The sequence below is a fragment of the Crocodylus porosus genome, unplaced genomic scaffold (genome assembly GCF_001723895.1).
Source record: "Crocodylus porosus isolate Cpor-Errol unplaced genomic scaffold, CroPor_comp1, whole genome shotgun sequence".
In the NCBI taxonomy this organism is placed as follows: Eukaryota; Metazoa; Chordata; order Crocodylia; family Crocodylidae; genus Crocodylus; species Crocodylus porosus.
In genome coordinates, this window is record NW_017728943.1 from 72195620 (window position 1) to 72217065 (window position 21446).

The 21446-nt window shown below is 48.3% G+C and overlaps 2 protein-coding genes across 4 annotated transcripts in view; one reads left to right on the forward strand and one right to left on the reverse strand.

Moving 5' to 3' along the window:
- COQ8A (coenzyme Q8A) overlaps positions 1-14358 on the forward strand; it is a 64252-nt gene extending 49894 nt beyond the window's left edge. The window contains exons 8-16 of the mRNA XM_019549569.1: positions 1797-1882; positions 2527-2667; positions 3525-3606; positions 4831-4924; positions 5828-5969; positions 8838-8945; positions 10931-10996; positions 12098-12184; positions 12886-14358. Of these exons, the coding sequence (XP_019405114.1) occupies positions 1797-1882; positions 2527-2667; positions 3525-3606; positions 4831-4924; positions 5828-5969; positions 8838-8945; positions 10931-10996; positions 12098-12184; positions 12886-13179 (1100 nt within the window). The 3' untranslated portion in view covers positions 13180-14358. The remainder of the gene's footprint in view (positions 1-1796; positions 1883-2526; positions 2668-3524; positions 3607-4830; positions 4925-5827; positions 5970-8837; positions 8946-10930; positions 10997-12097; positions 12185-12885) is intronic.
- Positions 14359-17638: 3280 nt separating this feature from the next.
- Positions 17639-21446, reverse strand: part of CDC42BPA (CDC42 binding protein kinase alpha) — a 333906-nt gene continuing 330098 nt past the window's right edge. For all 3 annotated transcript variants that reach the window (XM_019549566.1, XM_019549565.1, XM_019549564.1), the window contains one exon: positions 17639-21327. In XM_019549566.1, the coding sequence (XP_019405111.1) occupies positions 21223-21327 (105 nt within the window). In that variant the 3' untranslated portion in view covers positions 17639-21222. The remainder of the gene's footprint in view (positions 21328-21446) is intronic.

A 21446-nucleotide genomic window follows, 5' to 3' on the forward strand; every position in this document is an offset into this window, starting at 1 on the left:
CCCAAGAATTGAATTTTCCTTCTCTCAGCCCCTCCCAAACAATACTTTCAGCCTGTCCTGGCACGCACCATGTCTAGAACCTTTGGGATTAACTTTTAGAAATCAACACAAATGATCAAGTTCCCTGTTCCTCTGCAAGTCGGGTCTTGTGCCTATGTAATGCCCTAGCCCTTTAGGGCCACATTTACTACTTGCACACTTAGGCACTGTTCCTCTGAAGCTGGAACTGCAGCCACTTCTACCAGCAGTGAGTTGGCTTCCAGCCTGTTCTGCAGGGCTTCACAGCTCTCAATGCCACTTAGTTTCCGTATGTTCATCACTTAATGGTTTCTTGTTGAGCATGTTCTGATGCTTGTTCCCTCTGCAATATAGTTGATGTAGTTGCTGTCCAGGGGCCTTGCTGCCCCTGAACAGCTGAATCTGAGCTTCCATTTTTGTTGGCATTACAGAGCCTCAGGCTGCTCTTCCCAGCAAGGCAGCTCCAGTTAACAGCTCTGACTGGAACATGTATCCTCATATACATTTATATTGACAATTAAAGTTGTGAACATGATGATGTCAAAGGCAAACCCAGGTCTCTGCAGGGATACTCGCTCTTAGATACCGTGTGAATCATACAGTGACCCACTGTCCTCTTTCTGCATTGACATACCGGGAGATGTGTATTATTTTGTTACAGTATGTGGTGGGTGTAGTTCTTTGGCAAGGCTTAATTTGTGGAAACTGCAGAGGGATTGAGGGTTATTGCTTCTCTCGAACACCTCTGGGGTTCTTGTCATTGATGGATATAATGTTGAAAGCAAGTCTCTATTTCTGTTTTGTCAGCCAGTGTTTGGGGCGTGGGTGGCTTTTAATCTTTAGTGGCATGCAAACTTTTAGGGAAACTCCAAGCAACTAGAAATCATAAGATGATGTACACCTGTGCCCAGTGGGGCCTCTGGGTCTGTGTAAGGTATTTTAATGGAATGTAATAGCGTGCATAACACAGAAATTCAGGTGAGATGATCTAGTGGTCCCTTCTGGCCACACATGCTATGGAATAATGAAAGGAACCATATTGCTGGGGTGATTCTGGCAATGCAGGGAACAAATGCATGTCTGTACTATGTATGCTGTTTTGGAGATTATTCCAGTGTGGTAGATTTTAAGGTTCTGTTGTCACAGAAAACTTGGAAGCGTTGCACTGCAAGTAACTCTTCCCAGCCCCCTTATCACAGAAGGGTTGGCATACCAATGTAGAACATGTAGGTATGTCCTCAGCATTTAAATGACCAAAGCACTCAAATATTGGGAAACCATTACTAGCACGTAGCACGTGCCAAGAGCCTTTGTTTTTGCTAGTGTTTACGCTTTAGTTTTCTACTGCTAAGGAGGAAGAGGGATGCATAGAAGTGAAGTATTAACGTGTGTGTGACTGCAGCACAGCCCTGGTCACCATGCCGTAGAGGGTTGGGAGATGGAATATGAGCTCTGTGGTACCACCTACTTTTGGCTTTTTGCCCCGTCACTTTCTTTACCCCAGTGTTTATGCAGAATGGTCCTCTATCAGTCACTGTTTCCCCAATAAAAAGTTGAGGATGGGGGAGTCTGAGGCGTTTTTGGGTGGGAAGAATTTTGAGCATAATGCTGTTTAAAAAAAACAAACAAGCATCTTGAGTCTGGCTTGTCTTTCCAAGGAGGGATCTGGGGCTTGAGGGAATGGACTGAGCTGCCTGTGGATTAGCAGTTGGAAGCATGACGGCGGGCAACTCCCCAGGTCTCCCTTTCTGACTGACTTGTAACTTTCTTCCTGGCAGACGATGCCTTCATCAATCCTCACCTGCAGAGGATTTTTGAGCGTGTACGTCAGAGTGCAGACTTCATGCCGATAAAGCAGATGATGGTAAGGAGTATTCCTCCCTGCTTGTTGGGAGGTGAGGGAATGGGAGTGAAGTAAATGCTCTGGGACTTGCCCCTGGGTAGGAGCAGAGGTTGGCATATCTAGAATATACATTCAGATAGTAGCTCATGTAATAGGGCCACTTGGCCATGTTTGATTGATTCCTCTTGCCCACAGGAAATTCAGCCCCACCTGAAGGGGGAGCATGTTCCTTACATCAGGGATAACCCCACCCACCTCTGAGCTTGGCTGGTTTAAGCAGGTGCTACATCCTGACACTATCCCACAGGCTTGTCCATTGTACTCTTTGCTCCTTTTTTTCCAGTCTTTCCTAAAAACAACACACAACCTGAGGATGCGGGGAGGGAGAAAGTGGCATTTCAGAAAACACCCACACCCCATTTTCAGATATGACCCTAGGTGCCCTTGTCTAGCTGCCCTAGTGTGTGAAAGTGGAAAACATAATCTAACTTTTTAAAAAGTTTTTCAATCTTTAAACCTACCTTCACAGGGTAAGATAATGAGCCAAGTCTGTGTGCAACGCCCAAAGCTGCATTCCTTTAAAAACAGGGGAGGGAGGGGAGTGGGGGAGACTAAAATATGGCTCAAATCCTAGCTTTCCTTATCCTGATATGGTCTCTTTGCAGAAAACGCTGAACAATGACCTTGGTCCCAACTGGAGGGATAAGCTGGAGTTTTTTGAAGAACGCCCCTTTGCTGCTGCTTCCATTGGCCAGGTTCACCTGGCTCGCTTGAAGAATGGCAAAGAAGTTGCCATGAAGATCCAGGTAAGCTCAGTGCCCTGCTTATAGAGATCTTAACTAACTGATCTGAATCCGTGCCCAAATTGTTTACTAGGTATTTGGACCCTTTTGGGAAGTGGGAGACACCTTTTGTAGGCACTGTGTGGCTTGTTGCTGTCAACATGTCCTAGAGCCTCACAACTCTGTGATACCCGTTTGGATTCATGCCGAGTTAATAATGATGGAAAGTTACCACCATGGTGTCGGTTCAACTCTCACTTGACAGGTGTTTGCATTGCAAAAACGAGCACATTGTTGGCTGCCTTCTTGGCAGCCTGTGCAAATAAGTGAAGGATTGAACAGGTGAGGAGAGCGATCCAAACTTTTGCCCAGTTAGGGCTGTGATTCCTCAGTCTGCAGGGTAGAGAGTTTGCTTTGTCACTGCTACTGCTGTGTGCCTGTTTGGCTCAGGTCCCCTGGGGCCACTGCTGTGTTGTCATAGTACAGTAGTGATGGTTAAGTGATCCTTTGAAATTTTTATTTTTCTTCTCTTGAGATATTTGGTGAGGGGAAGAAATCCCTGTTTTGGAAAATGGTAAATGGCTGTTTCATTTGCTGGGGTGTTAAGGTAGTTTGGACATCTCTGCTGCATACTACAACAGGATCTTGGATTTTTTTACGACATGGATTTTGCCATGAAAATGTTATCTGCAAAAGCCTTATGGACTTCACAATCTATCCTCTTTCCCTTTGAGCCTGTAGGAGGCTCTGCTTGCTGTTGGGGCATTCAGAGTAAGTGGTCCTGTAAATGACCAGCCTGGTCCTGAAGGAGAATCTTTGAGGGTGATGGGTTTAGTATGGTTTCACCAATGCCCTTTTTTTTTCTCTTTCCTCACCTGCAGTATCCTGGGGTGGCCCAAAGCATCCATAGTGATGTTAACAACCTGATGACTGTCCTGAGCGTGAGCAACATTCTTCCTGATGGTAAAGTAACTGGAACACCGGTGAAGGCTTTAAGGGGAGAAACAATCTGCAGGGTCCTGTAATGCTGTGGCACATACCAGCATTTACCTTCAAACTAGATTGGCTAGATTCTTTTTCATCCAAAAAAATGGCTGAGCTGGGTTAGGAGGAATCTTCCTCCCAGATGCTGCTCTTGGGCACAGTGCAGAAATGCTGACAGCTGTACAAGAGTCCTGTGTGCAGCAGAGGCTAACTACTCCAGGATCAGCCCAAGCCATTCTTCCCCTGTTGACCTTGCCTGGGTGCAGTGTTGAGTGCCTGGTGTGTGCTGTGTGTGCATTTGGTATTTAACCATTCATTCATCAAATGCTTGTGTGGCTGCTACTGGGCCATGTGGGAGGTGCTCCCATAGAAAACATCCTTGAGATGTGCATGTGTCTCTGTAGTGGAAGGTGGCACATTCTTTGGAAAGCATACAGCAGCAGTCCATCTCTGCCTATCGGTCCAGATGAGGCTTCCTGGGACTCTTGACAGGCTTGAGTGGTGCCTGGGAGGTCTCCCTGTTGATACTTTCCTGGACCTAAGTGCTCGCGGAGTGAACAATGGCTCCCAGAGTGTGTTCTCTGATTCCCTTTTACTTGCCAACCGGAATCCCAGTGATGGGCAAAAGCCATTCTTTCCTCTGTGCCTGTCAGCCCTCTGTGCTCATATCATCACTCTCTTTAGTGACAGAATTGAGATGTGAGGGGAGAAAGCAGCCAGGCCCAGACTCTTCTCTCTGCCCCAGAACTGATGTAGGACCCCTGAGAAGGATGAAAACATTCCCTCTTCTTCCCCTCCACTGAGACCCTGTACAGCAGCACTTGAGAAATCTAGAGGGGTGGGGGATGGGGAGTGGGGGAGGTAGATATTCACCCTGGCCTAGCTAGCTGCATTTGGACAGGCTTCTACTCGGTAAGTGGCAGCTCCCCCTCCCTGGTGGCTGGGTGGGGCCCTGCATACATGTTGTGTGCTGCAGTCCTAGCCCTTGCTGGCCTTGGTGAGCACTGTGACATTTCTGCTCAGATACTGAGGCAGGAGAACTTGGCCACTTGATTAACTACAGATCTGTTGGCTCAGATCTGGGCCTTGCAGAACTCCTGTTGGCCTTGCAAGTGCTTTTCTTCTTGGCCATGTCCTGCTTCATGCATAACAGTAAAGCATTTCCCAACTGAGTATTCTGAACTTCTGCAACCCTTCTTCTAGGTCTCTTCCCCGAGCATTTGATTGAGGTGCTGAGCAGGGAACTGGCCCTAGAGTGTGATTACAAAAGAGAAGCTGCCTGTGCAAAGAGATTCAGGTGGGTGTGCACTGGTGCCCTTTCCCACTTCGGTGTGGGAGGGGCCTGTTCTCCATCTTCTCCTGGTAGGGGCTGTGCTGTGATCCCTTGGGTGCAACTGCCAAGCTGCTGTGATGGGGTGGAAGGAGCCCCTCACACCCCTGCAGCATGCTAAATGTTCTGAGCTGTCTTCAAGACAGGTCTTTCCTCTCAGAACCAGGCTCTGCAAGATGGAAATGCCTTCCCACCCCCATCCCAGGGCACTGAGGATGCTCAGCAGCATCTTGCTTAGGAGTAGGACAAAACAGCTGCTGCTCTTATGACTTCCAAGGCCTGGTCAGTGGCCCTTCCTCTGTTTGCAGGGCATGACCCCTTCCTCTGGGGAGGGTCCTGCAGCAGCTGCCAAGGGCAGGTGGGATTCTTCTTCGGGGGTTGCTGTGTGACTGCTGGCTTTGTGGGGGAAACACCTGTTTGGGGAAGCTGCTAACTTCCCCAGCTCCTGTGTCAGGGATTGACAGCAAGAACATGCTCTATTTTATGTCTACTTAACCCCCCTACCCCTGCCTCCTTGCAACCTATATGCCTGCATGCAGTTTGGCTGCTTGGTTTGGGGCATGGAGGGTGAATTGGAAGAGGCATCCTCCCTCTGCCTCCCTTTGTCCCTGCCCAGAGCTGCTGCTTCTCCCTTTTACAGCCATCAATGGCTGCAACCAGCTGGGCTGGCTTATGTTGACTGGTGGTAGAGATTCCCTTCTCCCTCTACCAGTCTGCAGGAGCCAGTGGCCCAGATGTTGGCAGCGGGGCCCAGGCCTGGCAGTGCTGTCCTAGCACTGGGGTATCTTGCAGGCAACTGGTCTCCCTGAACTGACTGTATTCAAGGGACTGTGAAAGGGAATGTCCTGACCTTTTCCTTGTTGCTGGCAGGGAGCTGCTGAAGGATCACCCAATGTTTTATGTGCCTGCTGTGGTGGACGAGCTGTGCAGCCAGCATGTCTTGACCACGGAGCTGGTGTCTGGATTCCCCCTTGATCAAGCAGAAGGACTAAGCCAAGAGATCCGGAATGAGGTATTGTCCCAGGGTGGCTACTGTGCTTGGGTCTGCTTTGCTTCTCCCCGGTGCACACTGCAGAGCTGCTTTTGCTTGCCTGTTGCTTCCTTGGAGAGACCTTTGCTAGGGACACAGAATGGGGGTACAGAGTTGGGAGAGTGCAAGAAGAATTGGTAGGATGTAGCAAGCCAGTGACTTTCCCTGGCCTCTTGAAAAAGTTGGTTCTGGGATCTCTGCAATCAGGTGGTGAACTTTGGCCTTGTTGACTTGCCAGTGGTTTCAGAGAGACTGGTAATTTCCTTTTGGCTGTGGCAGGTAAGTGCCACTGGAGTATTGCTGGAAAAAGGGGGTGTCAGCAAGTGTCCTGGGCCCTTAGGTCTTGCACACTGGTTTCTTGACATGTCTCTGTACAGTCTGAAGCAATGTGCTGTGTTGCTCCTCTGCCCCTTTCAAGGGGTGAACCTGACCTTGGGACAGGTAGCCAGCTTGGTGAGAGGTCTCTTGCAGCTGCTCTTCTGGGGTGAGAGCAAAGAAATGCACCTCCTTCCAATTATGTGCACAGTCAAATATAGCTCCCCTTCTTGGCCTGGTCAGTGTAGCCAAAGGGGCTTGGAAAAGTACTGATGAATAAACAAGAGGCAGAGGGGTGACAAGACACTGGTGCTGAATATAGCAAGGGATGGGGGAGTTAAGGTGGGGGCAGGCTCCTCCGTAAGCAGAAATAACTGCTCTGGTATGTGGATTCTGTTATATTTTATGGCCTGGTGTGAGCTGTCAGCTGTTGCCAAGTCATTGAGGAAGAGTACATGGTATGTCCGATAGATAAACAGATTCCAGCAACACACTGTACCTGGAGCCATGCCAGATCCACTCGCATGTGCCCTTTGGGCTGTTTGCTCGCTCTCTGGGCTCGTTCTTCAGGACTGTGACTGCTCCAGTGTTAGGTGATGGAATCTGATTTTAATAGCCCTCCTGACGTGATGTTCTCCCAGAACAGGGATGAGGCTCTCATTCTGAAAAGAGAGATGATGTAAGGTCTGTCTCTTGCTCTGCCCAGTGCTCAAAGGGCTGCATTAGCGACATTAACCCGCAGCCTTCTGGCCCAGGCGTGACTATCCTGCCTTGGGGTTTTGACTCGTATCCAGCGCTGATGCATTTTTCCCCCTTAGATGGCTAGTCTGGCCCTGGAGAGGAGCTGGGTGGAAGCTGATAGTCTTTGGCTTGTTGTAACTAGCGATGGTTCTCTGGCAAACTGGTTGTCATAAAATGGTCTTTACAGAAAAGCCCTAACATAATGTACAGGAGAGGCCTTTCTATAGGGCTTTTTTTGAGCCATTGCATAGGAAACTGCTGTGCCGAATCCTAGCCTTGCAGGTGGTTTGGAAAGCCTCCAGGAAGGGGCTCCTTTGCCCTGACCTGCCAAGGCCCTTAAGGATAGCAGCTCTGGTTCCCTGTTACATTTCTACAGCCCTTTCCAAGTTCATCCCCTCTGAGTTCTGCAGGGCCTGTGTCCAGGCTCTGTCCTGCTGGATCTCTCTGCTGTGTGAGGAGCAGTCCTTGCTCTGAGATGCTTTCAGTGCACCAGGTGGAGACTTGCTCCCCATCTTTAAGGATTTGCAACCTAACCCAGGTAGACGGTCAGACAGTCTCTTTCAATCCTACATGAGGTGATGACTTTTCTCAGGCCTTTTGCCACCTTGGAGGCTGCTGTTTTGCAGTCCTCGGGTAGCAGACACCCCTCTAATTAGCGCGGAGAGGCTAGTGCAGACACAGCATGTACTATGCCCTTGGCAAGAGTTGGAACATATTTGAGCTCAGCTGCTATTTGGGGATTGTATAGGGAAGATAGTTAGTGCCCTGCAGCTGGTTGCTGAGTTCTGCCCCTCTGACAACTGGCTTCCTGACTCCAGCAAGGGTTCCTGATGCACAAAAAAGATGAGGCTTTCTTTCTGTGCCTTCTGCAGGGCTTCTGGGATTGGGAATAGCTGCCATGGGCAAAGGTGCTCGCATCATATTTTCCATAACTCCCTCCATCACTGGGGGCCAGCAGCTGGGAGCTCTGGGCTCCCCATTCCTCTCCTACCTTCTACTTCATGCCCCTACGTCAGAGGGCAGGGCAGCACCCATGTGTCTTCATGGAGCTGGAAAACTGAGGAACTGGGGGTGGGGCCAGGGCACCTGCATGGCATGTGGCCTCTGACTGCTTAGAAGTTGGACAGTCCTGCTTTGAAGCCTTACTTCTTCAGGCAGTGGGGATTAGCCTTTTGGGAGGGTGTAGACCCTGCGCTTTCCCTGAGTGCCACTCCAATCCCCTTAGCCTGCCTTATTTGCTGCTCTGATTTCTGCTCTATGCCCAATCTGTTGCTCTACTTCCTGTTCCCTGCTCCCCTTAGTCTGCTCTGTGCCACACACAGGCTTCCCATGCCACTTATGGCATACATGCTCATGGTTGGCCACCCCTGTTCTCAAGGATCCGTGTGTGTGTGCTACTTTTGCTCTCCAAGCCCAGTGTGTGACACTGGAGGATCATCTTGTGGTGTCAGCCTTATACCCTCTGAAGCACTCATCACATAAGGACGGAGGGTTAAATTGAGGAACATGTATGGATATGTAGCAGCTCCCAGTTCATAATTCCAACTTACGGCTTAGAGTTGGGGTTGGGGGTGTTTGTGTGTGGAAGGACTGGAGAAGGCTAACTTTGAACTGAGCAGATGGATCTGAACATTCAGTAGAGGACAGGGATACCATCTGTCGTCTGCCACCCTGCTGATGTTTCCTTCACTGCAGAGTTGGGGGTGGGTGGTGCCTCTGACGCTTTGGTCGTGAATTGCTGCTGCCCTCACCCGTTGTCTGTGTCTCTCTCTCTCTCTCATTGCATCTTTGAAGATCTGCTCCAACATTCTGGTTCTGTGCCTGCGGGAGCTGTTTGAGTTCAGGTACATGCAGACTGACCCAAACTGGTCTAACTTCTTCTATGACCCGGAGCTGGGCAAGGTAAGCCCCAGCAGATGCATGTCCTGCGAGAGATGTTTATCAGCTAGTGGCACTGTGCCCCACTCCCAAAGTTTCTTAGTCTCCTGTTCAACCTTTTCTAGCTATTACTCCCTGTAAGACCAAAGATAAACAGGGGCTGTGGTACAATAGCTAGTTGTCCAAAGGAAGCATGATCATTTGCAGAGACACTGGCATTGGGGTGTATTGTATGCCATATTCCTCATTTGCTGGATGGCTTATGCTAGAACTTTGGGGTTTCCCAGTGGGAGGGAGCAAGATGATCTTATGTGTCCAGATCCCACTGACCTGCTTCTCCTGAGAATGAAAGGTCCTCTTGCAGCATGTGGAGGTGTCGGCACACCAGCTGTTTGGCTGACACCCTGAGGGGCCTCTCAGCACAGAGTACCAGCTTCTACAATGCCCTCGTGGATTCAGCCCGGGTGGGGGGGCACTCCTTGGAGGCTTAAGCCCGGGTGGGGGGGACACTTTATGGAGGCTTAAGCCCCTGGCAGTTGTGCGGGTCCTGTGTCCGCACTCCCAGTGGTTGTTTGGGAGTGAAGCCCCGGGCGGCAGCAAGTCCGGGCACCAGGTCAACCCCAGGCAAGCGAATGGGGCCTTGCAGCCACCAGGTCAACCCCATGTATTCCTATGGGAACTTGCAGGCGCAGTGTCAACCCCCATGTATTCCTATGGGGTTTTTCGGTCCCCAGGTCAACCCCATGTATTCCTCTGGCGGGGGGTTCTGGCGCACTGTCATGCAACCCCGGGCAAGCCGCCTGCCCTTCCTCACCTGCCTACAGCCAGACCGGACTGATTGCACCCGATCCCGTCCGATCTTAGAAGCTAAGCAGTCCCGGGCCCGGCTAGTACCTGGATGGGAGACCGCCTGGGAATCCCGGGTGCCGTAGGCCGCCCGCCCCTTTTGCGCCCGAGCGGGCTGGGGGCTGGCCCTGCGCTTGCCTGAGCCCGGGAAGCGGGCCCCGGCCCCGCATGGATAGGCCTCCAGGCTCCCAGGGTAAATGCTGCAACCGGCACCTGGAGCCGGGGGAGCAGGCTCCCAGCCCACCCACCAAGCCTCTGGCCTGCGCCCAGGCCCGGGGGGCCTCCGGGAAGGGCCTGGCAGGAGCCTGCTCCCAGGGGTACTGCTTCAACCAGTGCGTGCAGTCAGTGGAGCAGGCTCCCAGGCCTCCAGGCCAAGCCTCCGGCCTGCTCCCATGCCCTGGAGCATGCGGCGGGCCTCTGGTGATGGCCTGCTTGGCCTGGAGGATTCAGCCACTGACTCCGTGCAGCCAGTGTAGCAATAACACCATTAGCCTGGGGGAGGCTCCTAGGGGAAGAATGGGAATTGTTCCTCTCCCCTGCCCTTTGCTGAAAAGGTGCAGCCCTGTATGTTCTCTGACACGGGAGCAGCTAGGGCTTGCTGAGCCAGTGGCACATCATTCCAGTCTTCCCCACCTCTCCCTTGCCCTTGGGTTGGGCTAAAAATACCAGTGCCTGGTGAGGTGGTCCCCAGTGGCCTGCAATTCTTCCTGTCTGTCACTGGTTGGGCACCTGCATATGTGTGCCTCTTGTATCAGATTTGGAAGCAGTTCCAGAGCTATAGGCTGTGCAAGGCAATGGCAGGGCTGTCCAAGTTGTGCGTGGGGATGGTGCTGGGGCAAGGCTGTCCACTGATGCGCTGTGATGCAGGGCGCGAGCCTACAGGAGCCCCTGGCTCAGCAGGTCCCACGGGGCAATGGGAGGCTCTGTCACCTCTGCCTGCCCACCTGCATGAGGCTGAGGAGGGCTCTGATCTGCTCTGCGCTGGACTTTGGCAGTGAGGACCAGTGACAGGAGGGAGTCAACTAATTTGCCCAGACCTAGGCCCCCAGGAAGCCCTTGTGCCCTGTGAGCTTCATGCCACCCCCTTCAGAGCCCTCCGTGACCAAGCTGCCTCCTTTCTGATTGGTGGTCACTATAACGCAGAAGGGTGTGTTCACATCCAGGTGGCCCTGCTGGACTTCGGAGCAACTCGAGGCTTTGATGAGAAGTTCACCGACCTCTACATCGAGGTGAGGGCTCTTGAGCTGCTGCTGTGCATGGGGGTGGTCAGAGTGCGTTCATTCTCGGCTTGCTCTGGTCTGGAGATCTTGCGTGCCTGTGCGTAGGTGGATTTGCTGCTTGGCCAGAGCTGGGAACAAGGCTTGGGGTGTGGGGAAGAAGATACATGCCACTGCTTTGCCCCTTGCCCACGCTGACCCACCACACTTCTCCATCTGCTGTTAGCCCATATCTGCTCAGTGTAGAGACCTGGGCTGCTGCTGTCTCAGGGGTTGAGCCTGCCCTAGCTCTGCTGCTTCTGGGTGGCTCTGAGAGCAGAACTAGCTCCCCGTATCTTCTGGTGGGTAAATCCATTGCCAGCACTCCCAGCACTCTTAGAGCCTGTCATTCAGGGCCCAGCGGAGAGCCCATGGATAGCAACTGCTGACCTGTGGTTTGAACCTGTCCTGGCTGAGCTGCAGTTTCTTACATAAGCCTTGAACGTGGCTGCTCCTGTGTAGTTTCATTCCCTTTTAAGTAAATGCCTAGTCGCAGTCGATTCAAAGTTTTGCACTCTGAGTTGTGGGCAGCAGTGCTTATTTGAAAAGCCATGGTATCGACCTGTCCTCTGGGAACTCAGCAGCAAGAGGGGAGGGGTGGTGTGTGTCTGTACGCATGCGTATGTACAGATGTGAACAAATGGAAGAGGTGTGCAGACCTGGAGTATTCGATACTATTCACCGCTCCTGTAACTTCCGCTTGCCTACAAATCGCTTGACACAGCTGATGTTGTAAAGGCCCTGTCCCATGTCAGCTTTGCCTGTTCCTTTGTCAGGGCAGCAAGTTCTCGGCTCTGCAGTTTCCCAGGCAGAAGGGCAGTTGTCCCTGTCCCACCCTTTGATGTCACTGCAGTTTCTTGTTTTGGGTTCTCTTGCTGGGGAAAAGCCATTGTGGTGGATGTATTTCTAATAGCACTTGAGCTGATTATCTTCCAGGCTGGTGCTGCACTGCTGAGAGTTAATGGGAAAGGGTGAAGAAACAGGCATGTAATGGGGTTGCTTGACAGCAAGAATGTTGTTGCTGTTGCTTAGTAACATAGGGACGTGTTGGCTGATGGTGTTCTTCCCATCCAGATAATCAAGGCGGCTGCAGACTTGGACAGAGAGAGAGTTTTGAGGAAGTCGATAGAGATGAAATTCCTTACTGGCTATGAAGTCAAGGTATGGAGTAGCATCTTCTCTGCTTGTTACTGGCTGGTTGTGAAGCTCTTTGCAGAGAACTTGGGTCTGGTTTATTGCAGAGCCAGTGACGGGGGGGAAAGCTGGTGATTGGTCCAAAAGGGCAGCTGTCATGGACACTGGTAGTGGGGGCAGAAAGGAGGATTTCTGCAAAAATAGTTAAGTCAACCCTTCCCCAAGGAGAGCTAGGAACAGGGTAAGCCAGAGTCATGGTGATGGAGCCCACAGAAAGGGGTAATCCAAATCTTTCTCTTCTCTTTGCTGAAACATATTTCACGCCTCTGCAGTTCTGGGTGGAAGGGAAACCATATACACAGCTTCAGGAGCAAAATTGGGCCCTTTTCTAGAGACTGAAAGAATCTGCCCCTTTACTTGGACACACTTACCCATGCCCTCTGACAAGCCAGAGGACTCTTCCTTCTACCTGGAGAAACAGCTCCCGTTCTTCCAGCCATGTCCGTTCCATCCCATCCTTGGCGATCTTAGGACCAAATAGGTTGAGGGTCTCACTTGAGGTTGATCTCCTGACAGCTAAATTGACTTAGTGTTGTCTAGTCTCTGCACACTGGAGAGCGCGTGTTGTCTGTTCCTGGTCAGGCTAGCCCTTGGGAGCACGTCTTTTTCTTTCCCAACCCCTGTGTTAAAAGCAGCTGCGTTACTGATGCCTCTTTCCTTTTGGGCAGGAAATGGAAGATGCCCACTTAAATGCTATCCTCATCCTGGGAGAGGCTTTTGCATCTGAGGAACCATTTGATTTCGGCAGTCAGAGTACCACGGAAAAGATCCATACCTTAATCCCTGTCATGCTGAAGCATCGGCTTATCCCTCCGCCCGAGGAGACCTACTCTCTCCACCGGAAGATGGGGGGCTCCTTTCTCATCTGTGCCAAACTAAAGGCTAAAATCTCCTGCAAACGTATGTTCCAGGAAGCATATAGCAAATATTGGAGTACTAGGGGCAAAAAGCCAGAAGATTAGCAAGGTGGACCTAGGCCCAGTCATACGTTCTTGCAAAGGATATTGTAGTCTTCAGTATGTCATGTTCCTAGACCCTAATTTTTTTCAAGATGCAGCAGCCTTTTTCCTGGAAGCTAAATGCTCGTTTCACAAGGACACACTTGTTTTTCATGTGTTGTCTGTCCTACACTGCAGTTAAAGTACTAAATAGTCGATGGCTTACCGGGGATTGTCCTCCTGAGGTGGTGGAACTAGGCTGCCACGTGCTTCTGTATCATCTCAGGGCACTGACCAGCTCTCTCATACATTTTTTTTTTTTTAATACTGATGGTGGCTGCATATTGAGTGGGATTTTTATAAAGAGTAGGGGGAGGGAGAGCCAAAGCAGAACTTGTTTGTATTGAAACCTGTTTGTAATTCTTAGAAAATCATGTTTTGTTTTTGTTTTGTTTTGCTTTTAAAGATAACCCCTCCCTCCACTGCTTTTTTCCAGATAAGGTGGAATTCAAGTGTTTTTCATACTGTGAATTATAGGATAAAATACGGTGACCTATGATAGACCCCTATTTTTGTAAGCTGAGTGGTGGCAGTCAAGAACCCTCCTGGATTTTATTGATGGTGACGTAGCCTACAGTATGCGTGTATATAGGATGAAATTTTATGCCTTCTGCCTCTGACTCTTTGGCTTGCAAGCTAAGCATAGGAAGCACAGGTTTTAAAAAATCTGAAAAGTGGTACCAAAATGTATTTTTTTTAAAAAAAATGCATGGAGAGCCCCTGCCCAGAAAACAAGCCAGAGATCGCAGTAACTCTGAGAGTTGGGTGTACAAACCATAGAGCTGTAGGTGAGCACGGCTAGTGCAAGTCTTCACTGTCTGCCAAGTACCAGCTCCCCTAATGGCGCGTTAGCTTATCTAAGGCATGGGCACTTGGCTTGTTGGAGTCCTAGCAAAGAAGCTGTGCTGTCACCTTCTGGTGTCCTGTAATAGTGTTTGAGGGAAGGGAGAAAGGCTCTACGGGATTCTCTTACCCTCTTACAGGCACTTGAAGCTTTTGCCAAATGTGTAATCCTTGTTTATAATCCAGTGCACTATTCTGAACTGTTGGAGTCAAGCTGGCAAACTTGCTTCATGAGGGTTTTGTACAATTCCTGTATCTGTGTGACTGACCCATTTGCAATAAAAGAGTGCTTGTGCAGTGTGCTTCTGCCTGTGTCATTCCATCCCTGCCTTGCCTCAGGTGGGCTGTCATCAAGTAGCCTCCCTCCTGGGGTAGGAATAGCAGCTAGGTGTTGAAGGAGAAGCTTCTTCCATCTTCCTAGAGGGACAGTGACATTTTTGCAAAAGAACCCACCTGTGCCAATGCACATTTGTCTCCAGAACATACTTGTTTCTTAATCTTTCCATTCCAGTTATGCCACTGGTCATAGTGGGGATGGCGATAAGTCCACTATGAACAAGAGAACTGTTAGCCTAGTAAACGATGTTTTTTTACATTAGTCTTCTTTTATTACCAGCTTTTGAAGTATTTTCTCCCCTGATATCTCTTCCCCCTTCCACCTCTCCACTCTTTCCCATGTTGTACACATAAACACATATATATGTATATAATATAACACATAATCTAAAGAGAAGTCCCCCTACAATATTGTTTAGGTGCAGGGCAGAGCCACTTGACCTGGAGGTAGAGCAGATTCAGTTCTGCTCCTGATCAAAACTTAGAATTGAGCTGGCTGGTGAACTCCAGAATGGAAAAGGATCTGAATGCCTATGTTGGACTTCTGGTGCACATGACAGTTAAGGGCTCTGCTAGCAGTTTAGAGGTGATAAGCAGAGACCTGGTGAGTGCATAGATGCAGTAGGCCCAGTTCCTTGGTGCTGAACATGTCCTACCTTTCTGTGAACTTGGGTGGGGGGCACAAAGTGGACCTTTCCCTGCAGCCTGTATAAGAGTGTGCAGAAATGAACATCCCCTTCATTTGTCTGCCTTTCCCTTTATTCAAGCACATGAGCAAAACCTGAAAACTGCTTCACCTAAACTCCAGCAAGGCACATTAGGAAAGTCAACATCTTACTATTGATCCTATTTTTTTTACTGTCCAGTCCAGTCATCTTGTGCACAGGCTGAAGCCCACACTGACACAGACAAAGCAGAGGTGGGGTGGCTTTTATTCTGGCTGTAGCAGGCAGTGCTGTATTTGCTTGCTTTTAACCTTGAAGGTGGCTGCCCACAGTGTAGAGGGAAAATTTTTCCCTGTACCCCTAATGCCGAAGTGATTGACTGACTTGATCCACGTACTTCCAAGACCTCACTGTGGAGGGCTATGCATCCAGTCACTGAAGTGCCAAGCATGTGTGGGAGGGAAGCCCACCTTCAGGAACTAACTAGAAGGGTCACAGAGATTGTGGCACCTGTCCTATTGCAGTGAAATGGTTTGAGAGGTTAGCCTTAAAAAACAAAAACAAAAAAACCCCAAGCGAATGGGACCAGCTGAATTTGTAGAGAAGAGCTTTGAAGTAGTATGAAGCAAGGCATCCAAGCCCCAATGCATTCAAATCACTCAGTGATGGGGCAGCAGGTGAAATGGGGTGGAGTGTGTTTGGTTGTGCTAGTTTTTCTAGTTAGGCTTCACGTGTCTTCTGTTGCATATAATACCAGAGGCATTTGCAGTGAGTACAGCTCTACTTTGGGTTACCTAATGCTTTGGACAAGGTCAGTAAGAGCATTGGGTTTGTTTGCATAGATTTCTTAAGGGTGAATTCCAGTGGAACATCATGTGGTGCAGCTTTAGATAAGAGAGCCTTTAGGCCTCCTGGCCTATGAGAATTCATAGTCCTGTAGAGATTTTGTGAAGGCTTTTGTAGCACAGTGGTCTGGAAAGGGCTTTGAGGGTTTTCATGCACCTTGTAATGGCACTGTTACGTGACCTATTCCAGGAATGATCCAGTGCACTGACCACAGGTCCAAACACTTTACATGGAGCAAAAAATATACATTGTTGTTTCTCAGCACAGTCTATCCCCTGCATGTACTCTTACTGTGGGAATAGGGCAAGCATGAATGCTCTTAAGTATATAATCTACACTCTCTGGATAAACCCTCAGGGAACCCTCAGCAAGGAAGTTGCTTTTCTGTTCTTATGCTGCAAGCATGAAGGTTGAAAACTGCTTTTTCCCTATTTAAAGGCAAGAGTTGGCAGGGATTGGAGTGGAGGTGCAGACCCAATCCTTACTGGAAATGCTGGTCATGCATGTCAGCCAGTTAGTATTGCAAGCTGCTTTAAAACAGTGCTGACGGGGCACAGACACTCTGAAGCCAACCACAGTGGTACTCAGCGTCTGCTTTCCCAAGGCCCCTGAGCTCAGGACCCTTCCAGCTGTGGTGAGGTTGGGAGGAGATTAAAAATAAAGCATGAGTTTGTGGCCACTAAGTTAGGGTGTGAGGGGGGAAAAAAAGGCCTACAGAGGACATGGATGAAGCTGGGCGTGAAGTGGCCCAAGGGGGACAGGTTCTAGGATTAGGATGTCTCTAGCTAGGGAGATGGAAGATAACGGGTCTTTCTGGAGAGATGTAGGCATTGACCGTCTGCATATTGAGAACCCTGCTTAACAGGTGGTTCCTACATGAGGCATCCAGGAGAAAGATAACATGATGGTGATTAAGCCATCTTAGGTCTTCCCTAGTAACATGTCCAATTTGAGGATATTGGCAAGACAGATGTCCTGTTCCTACTACAGGCTGGTGACCACAGCCAACAGGTTCTTGGTAAAGATGGGGGAGCTGCCCAAAGGACAGGGGGACAGATGGTAAAGAAGGTGTCTAAGGGCAGAATGCTGGCCACTTTTGTGGGGACAGGGAGTTCAGCATCTCTGGAGGTCCATACAGAATTTGAAGTTTTGTTGGAGATGAAGATCTTGAAAGGTGCAAAAGCAGCTCTGTGCCTGCGAGTCAAAGGCAGTAGAATCCTCATCACTTACGAGGCAAGAGGCTGTCAGGACCTTTTTGAAAAGGCAAAGGGTTCACTTTGCTTAAAGACAAGAGGTGTCAAAAAGTTGAGAAAAGGAACGAGGTGAAGCTGATTATAGCAGTCTTGGGCACTCTTTCACTTAAGAGTCAGCTTTCAGAAGAAGGATGGTATGACTAACTGCTGATGGAAATGTGGAGGTGTACTACACTGGGAAAGATTGAGCTAATTAAAAGGCTCAGGAAAAACTGTGGTTGATGCACTTCGGTATAGTGAAGTGGAAGATAGCAAAAGCACAACAGAAGGTAACTGGTGCCAATTGTCTTCTGTAAATGTCTACAGGAAGCTGACAGCACTGTTGATGCTGGATGTGTGCATATCTGTTGCTTAGCAATGGACTAGTGTAGATTGGTTTACATTCTCAATTTCCCTTGTCCTCCCACTTTCCATTCCCTTTCCCTCCACCTCCCTCTGAAAAAAAAAAAACCATAGTGGGGGATAAAAGACAAAAACATCCATGTTTCTAACAGTTCCCTGTTTTATTGCAATACATCAAAGTAGGTTAATATTAAGTGTGTTACCAACGTAAAATATTGGTGGCAAGTCATTTATTACATTGTTGACTTTCCACCTTAAATATTTCTGTGCAAAAGAATCTACATCATTGTTCTGTAGCAGAGAATCTCTTACAATGTCCTCTACAACATTGAGGGCATAAAACAATCAAATAGTGAGAAGAGGCAAAAAGCAGTCTTTCCCCCACACCGCACACTTGTCAGCTTTTATACTCTAAAACAAAAAAGTGATTACATCTATGCCATGCAAAACTGTACAATAATATTACAATGAAAAAACCTAAAAAATATATTTTTTAAAAATAAATGATATGAAACTGTCATACATAAAAAGGCAGGTATAATTGCTTTGCAATGCCAACACTGGTTTTATTTATGAATTTTTTTTTCCCTGTGAATTTGACTGCTTGCTTCTGCAGAATGAAAGAGGGGTTCTTTCTTAAACTGTGAATGGAAAGGAAGAGAAGACAAGCTGTGGAACTGCCTCTCTGCACAGTGAGGTCTAAAGTGAAAGGCCTGTGGGACAGCTGATCTTTGGGGGCCTCTCAAATAGGACTTGAGTACGCAGCCCATGGTAGCCTGCCAGGACTAGGCTGCTCGTGTAGCTGGAGCGCAATTCGTGTCAGCGCACAGGGCCTGTCCCAGGCTCCTTTGCGAGAGAGAACTCTTGTAGCAAGCCAAGCACAAAGTCTTTGTATCGCTTCAGTTCTCAGGATAAGGCGGAAGAGGTGCAGGGGCTTTGCACAGGGATGAATTTCACCCTTGGTGCTCACCTTGTAGAAGAAAGAGGTCTGAAGAAAAGGTTTCCTACCACTTAGATGCTGCTGGAGTTGCACAGAGCACTTGTTCTCTACCATTCACCAGCTGGGTCTCTCCCTCCAGTCTGGCTCATCAACGTTCTTGGACATACAAGACTATGGATGCTCATGGTGCTCCAGTTCCTCAGAAATTCTGACTTTTTAAAAAAGTATTGTTTTGAAAGGCTGACGCTATTGCTTGAGCAATGTTTTGCTTAAGCCCAAAGCTCTTTGTAGCGAACTACATATGCCCTTGCCGTCCGTCATCTGTGCTTTCATTTGTTTTGTGTTCAGAGCCCTATGTGCCTCTGCTGCTGTGTTCCATAAACTACATACCTGAGAGTTCAACACAAATGTGGTCTGTGATTTTTATCAGAATCAAGCTCGTCGGTCTCAAAAACAAGTCAGGAATATTGCTGAAATAATAATGATCCACACTTTTAACAAGCCAGATGCTAAGAAAGGCGCGAAGACGGGAAGAAAAGCTGCCTAAGCAAGGCCAGAAATGTGTTTCCAAACTATGAACTACATGGTTCCTACAGCTTGCGTGTGATACAGCCAAAGCTCTATTACCTAGCGCTGCCTTTACAAAATGTGGAAACCAAATGTGATGTGTGGGAGCTTAAATTACTTTACTGCACCTTTTCATTCTGTCACCTGGAAGCTGTGTTCCTCACAGTAGCTGCCTGAATCTATTTGGATTCTCTTTGTGACTAAAGCCATTTGCAAAAGCAAAATAAAAGGGTCCTGATAAATGAAGAATGCTTTCAGTCTTGGCAAAGGAAGGAAAAAAAAATATATACTGTGTACATAGAACATATGCTACAATATTAGTCAAAAGTTTCAATGGGTGATTATAAATTGCCTGGGTAAATGCATTGCAACTGGAAACACTGAACAATGCCACACTGCATAGTTGCAAACAACAAACCTTGTAAGTCGACTGCCTCCAAGAAACCAGACAAGAATTGTACAGTTCAAATGGCCAAGTTACTTTTCCTACCTCATGAGAAATTCAAAAGCACATCTGCAACATGCATATTTTATAACAAGAGCTCACTACCAAAACAGATTTTGCATGGCCCACTGGAGAAATCAGCATCTATTCAAATGGTCCAAGACAACATAAAATTTAGCTCAAGTCCTAGGACATTTTATTTTCCTTTCAAATAACTTACGTGGATATTTGCTTTTCAGCTAAGAAATCCATTGCTCTTTCTCTTTAACAGTACTGTGGCTTGTGTAAAATGTACAGTATGACTAAATAGTCATCTTAAAGGACACTGCTAAAGCCTAGAAAATCCAGACTATGTTTAACAGTGCAGACTTCCTCCAGTTGGGTTTTCTTTATGGAATTCAGCTTTGCAACATAACCAGTGGATGCTACATCTGAAAATGTAAGTCTGTAACAAGAAATAGGATCACAGGCACCACAGCAAGTCCACTGGTTTATGGTTCTTTTAAAAATGTGCTGGGTCTTTGGTTCCATTTTTCAGGAGCGCAGACTGGTTAAAAACGACTACGCAGTCAGATAAGGGGACTACCGTGCGTTGTTTCTTTCAGGCTAAAAACAGACTGTCAGACTTCTCCCAGAACAAAACCATTTTTTCCTGGGATCCTGCAGATGTACAAGTCCACTGTCCCACTTTAAGTACCTGTGAAATATCTGTGATAGCATTTGTTCCTGGGACAGTCGGGGCTAATTTGAGTTAATTGCCAGTCATTCCATGGACAAGCAGGGTTTGACTAGGATCAGTCAGAACTGCTTCAAGTATGACCAGTTTTTAGCCTAAAAACCTAAAGGTTCAAATGCCTCCTTTAGCATGAGGTTTAATATTTAAATGCACCATAAATAAAAAAAACCAGTGTGGAAGGTTTTGAAGAACACGTGGATGTGATAGACTTCACTGGAAAGAGGGAATTGTAAGAAGAGGAGAAGCCTTTGGTACAGCCTTTAAGGAAAAACTGCTAGTGAGCTTCAGCTAATGCCCAGTCCCTGTGCCCTGTCTCTCCCACAGTGCTGTGAGAAGTTACTAGCTTGGAATGAGCTTGAAGTGTTTGGCTGCTTGGTATAGATTTGAATATGCAATGCCAAGCTTGCAGGAATGCTAGCTTCCAGCTGTGACAAGGAAATGCATGCCACTAACTTGATATGCTGAAAACCCAAACTGGATAGACAGGATTTGGACATGATACACAATGGACAAGTCCTGCATTCCTGCCCCCAAATATCTCTGCAATATGTTATTTCATATGGACAATCCGCTCTTTGCAGAACAAAACAGATCTTTTCTAGGAGACCCAGCATGGGTAATGGTGAAGACGATGATCTGCATCCTACTGCTTATATCTGTATTTCACCCAGGCCTGTGAATTATCCCATCCTTGAACTTACCCGTGTTTTCCACTGGGAAGAAAAATCCAGCAAAACCGCCATTCATTTCAGCATCTCTTACTCTGGGTGAAGTACTTTATACTGTGAACTGGAATGGCTTGGAGTGGTTTGACAGAAGCGATAATGGTACTAAAACACGCACAATCAGTATTCTAAATACAAGAAGCCCTTTGGGGTGGTTGTGGCAGAAAGCTAGCAGTGATCCTTCTGAGAAGAAAATGCACACGCGTGTGTTTCCAAATAAAAAGCACATTCATCCTGGTAAATAACAAAAGGAAAGGACTTTCCTCCTTCGTGTCCATTTGCAGGTTATGTTTCCCCCTTTCATTCGGTTCATTTAATGATGGTCATCCGGCTCCTGTTGCTGAAAGGCAGACTGCATCTTCTGTGGGACCTGCCCTCTGGTGGAGTTCTTTCTGCCCTGCAGTCTGCCTTGCGCTAAGAACCAAAACAGCAGGATATTGGATAGAAATGACTAAACGCAATCCAGAATTGGGGGGTGGGGGGAATAATGAACCTCTTCAGCACGGCAGTTCTGGGCTATCAGGTGTCTTCAA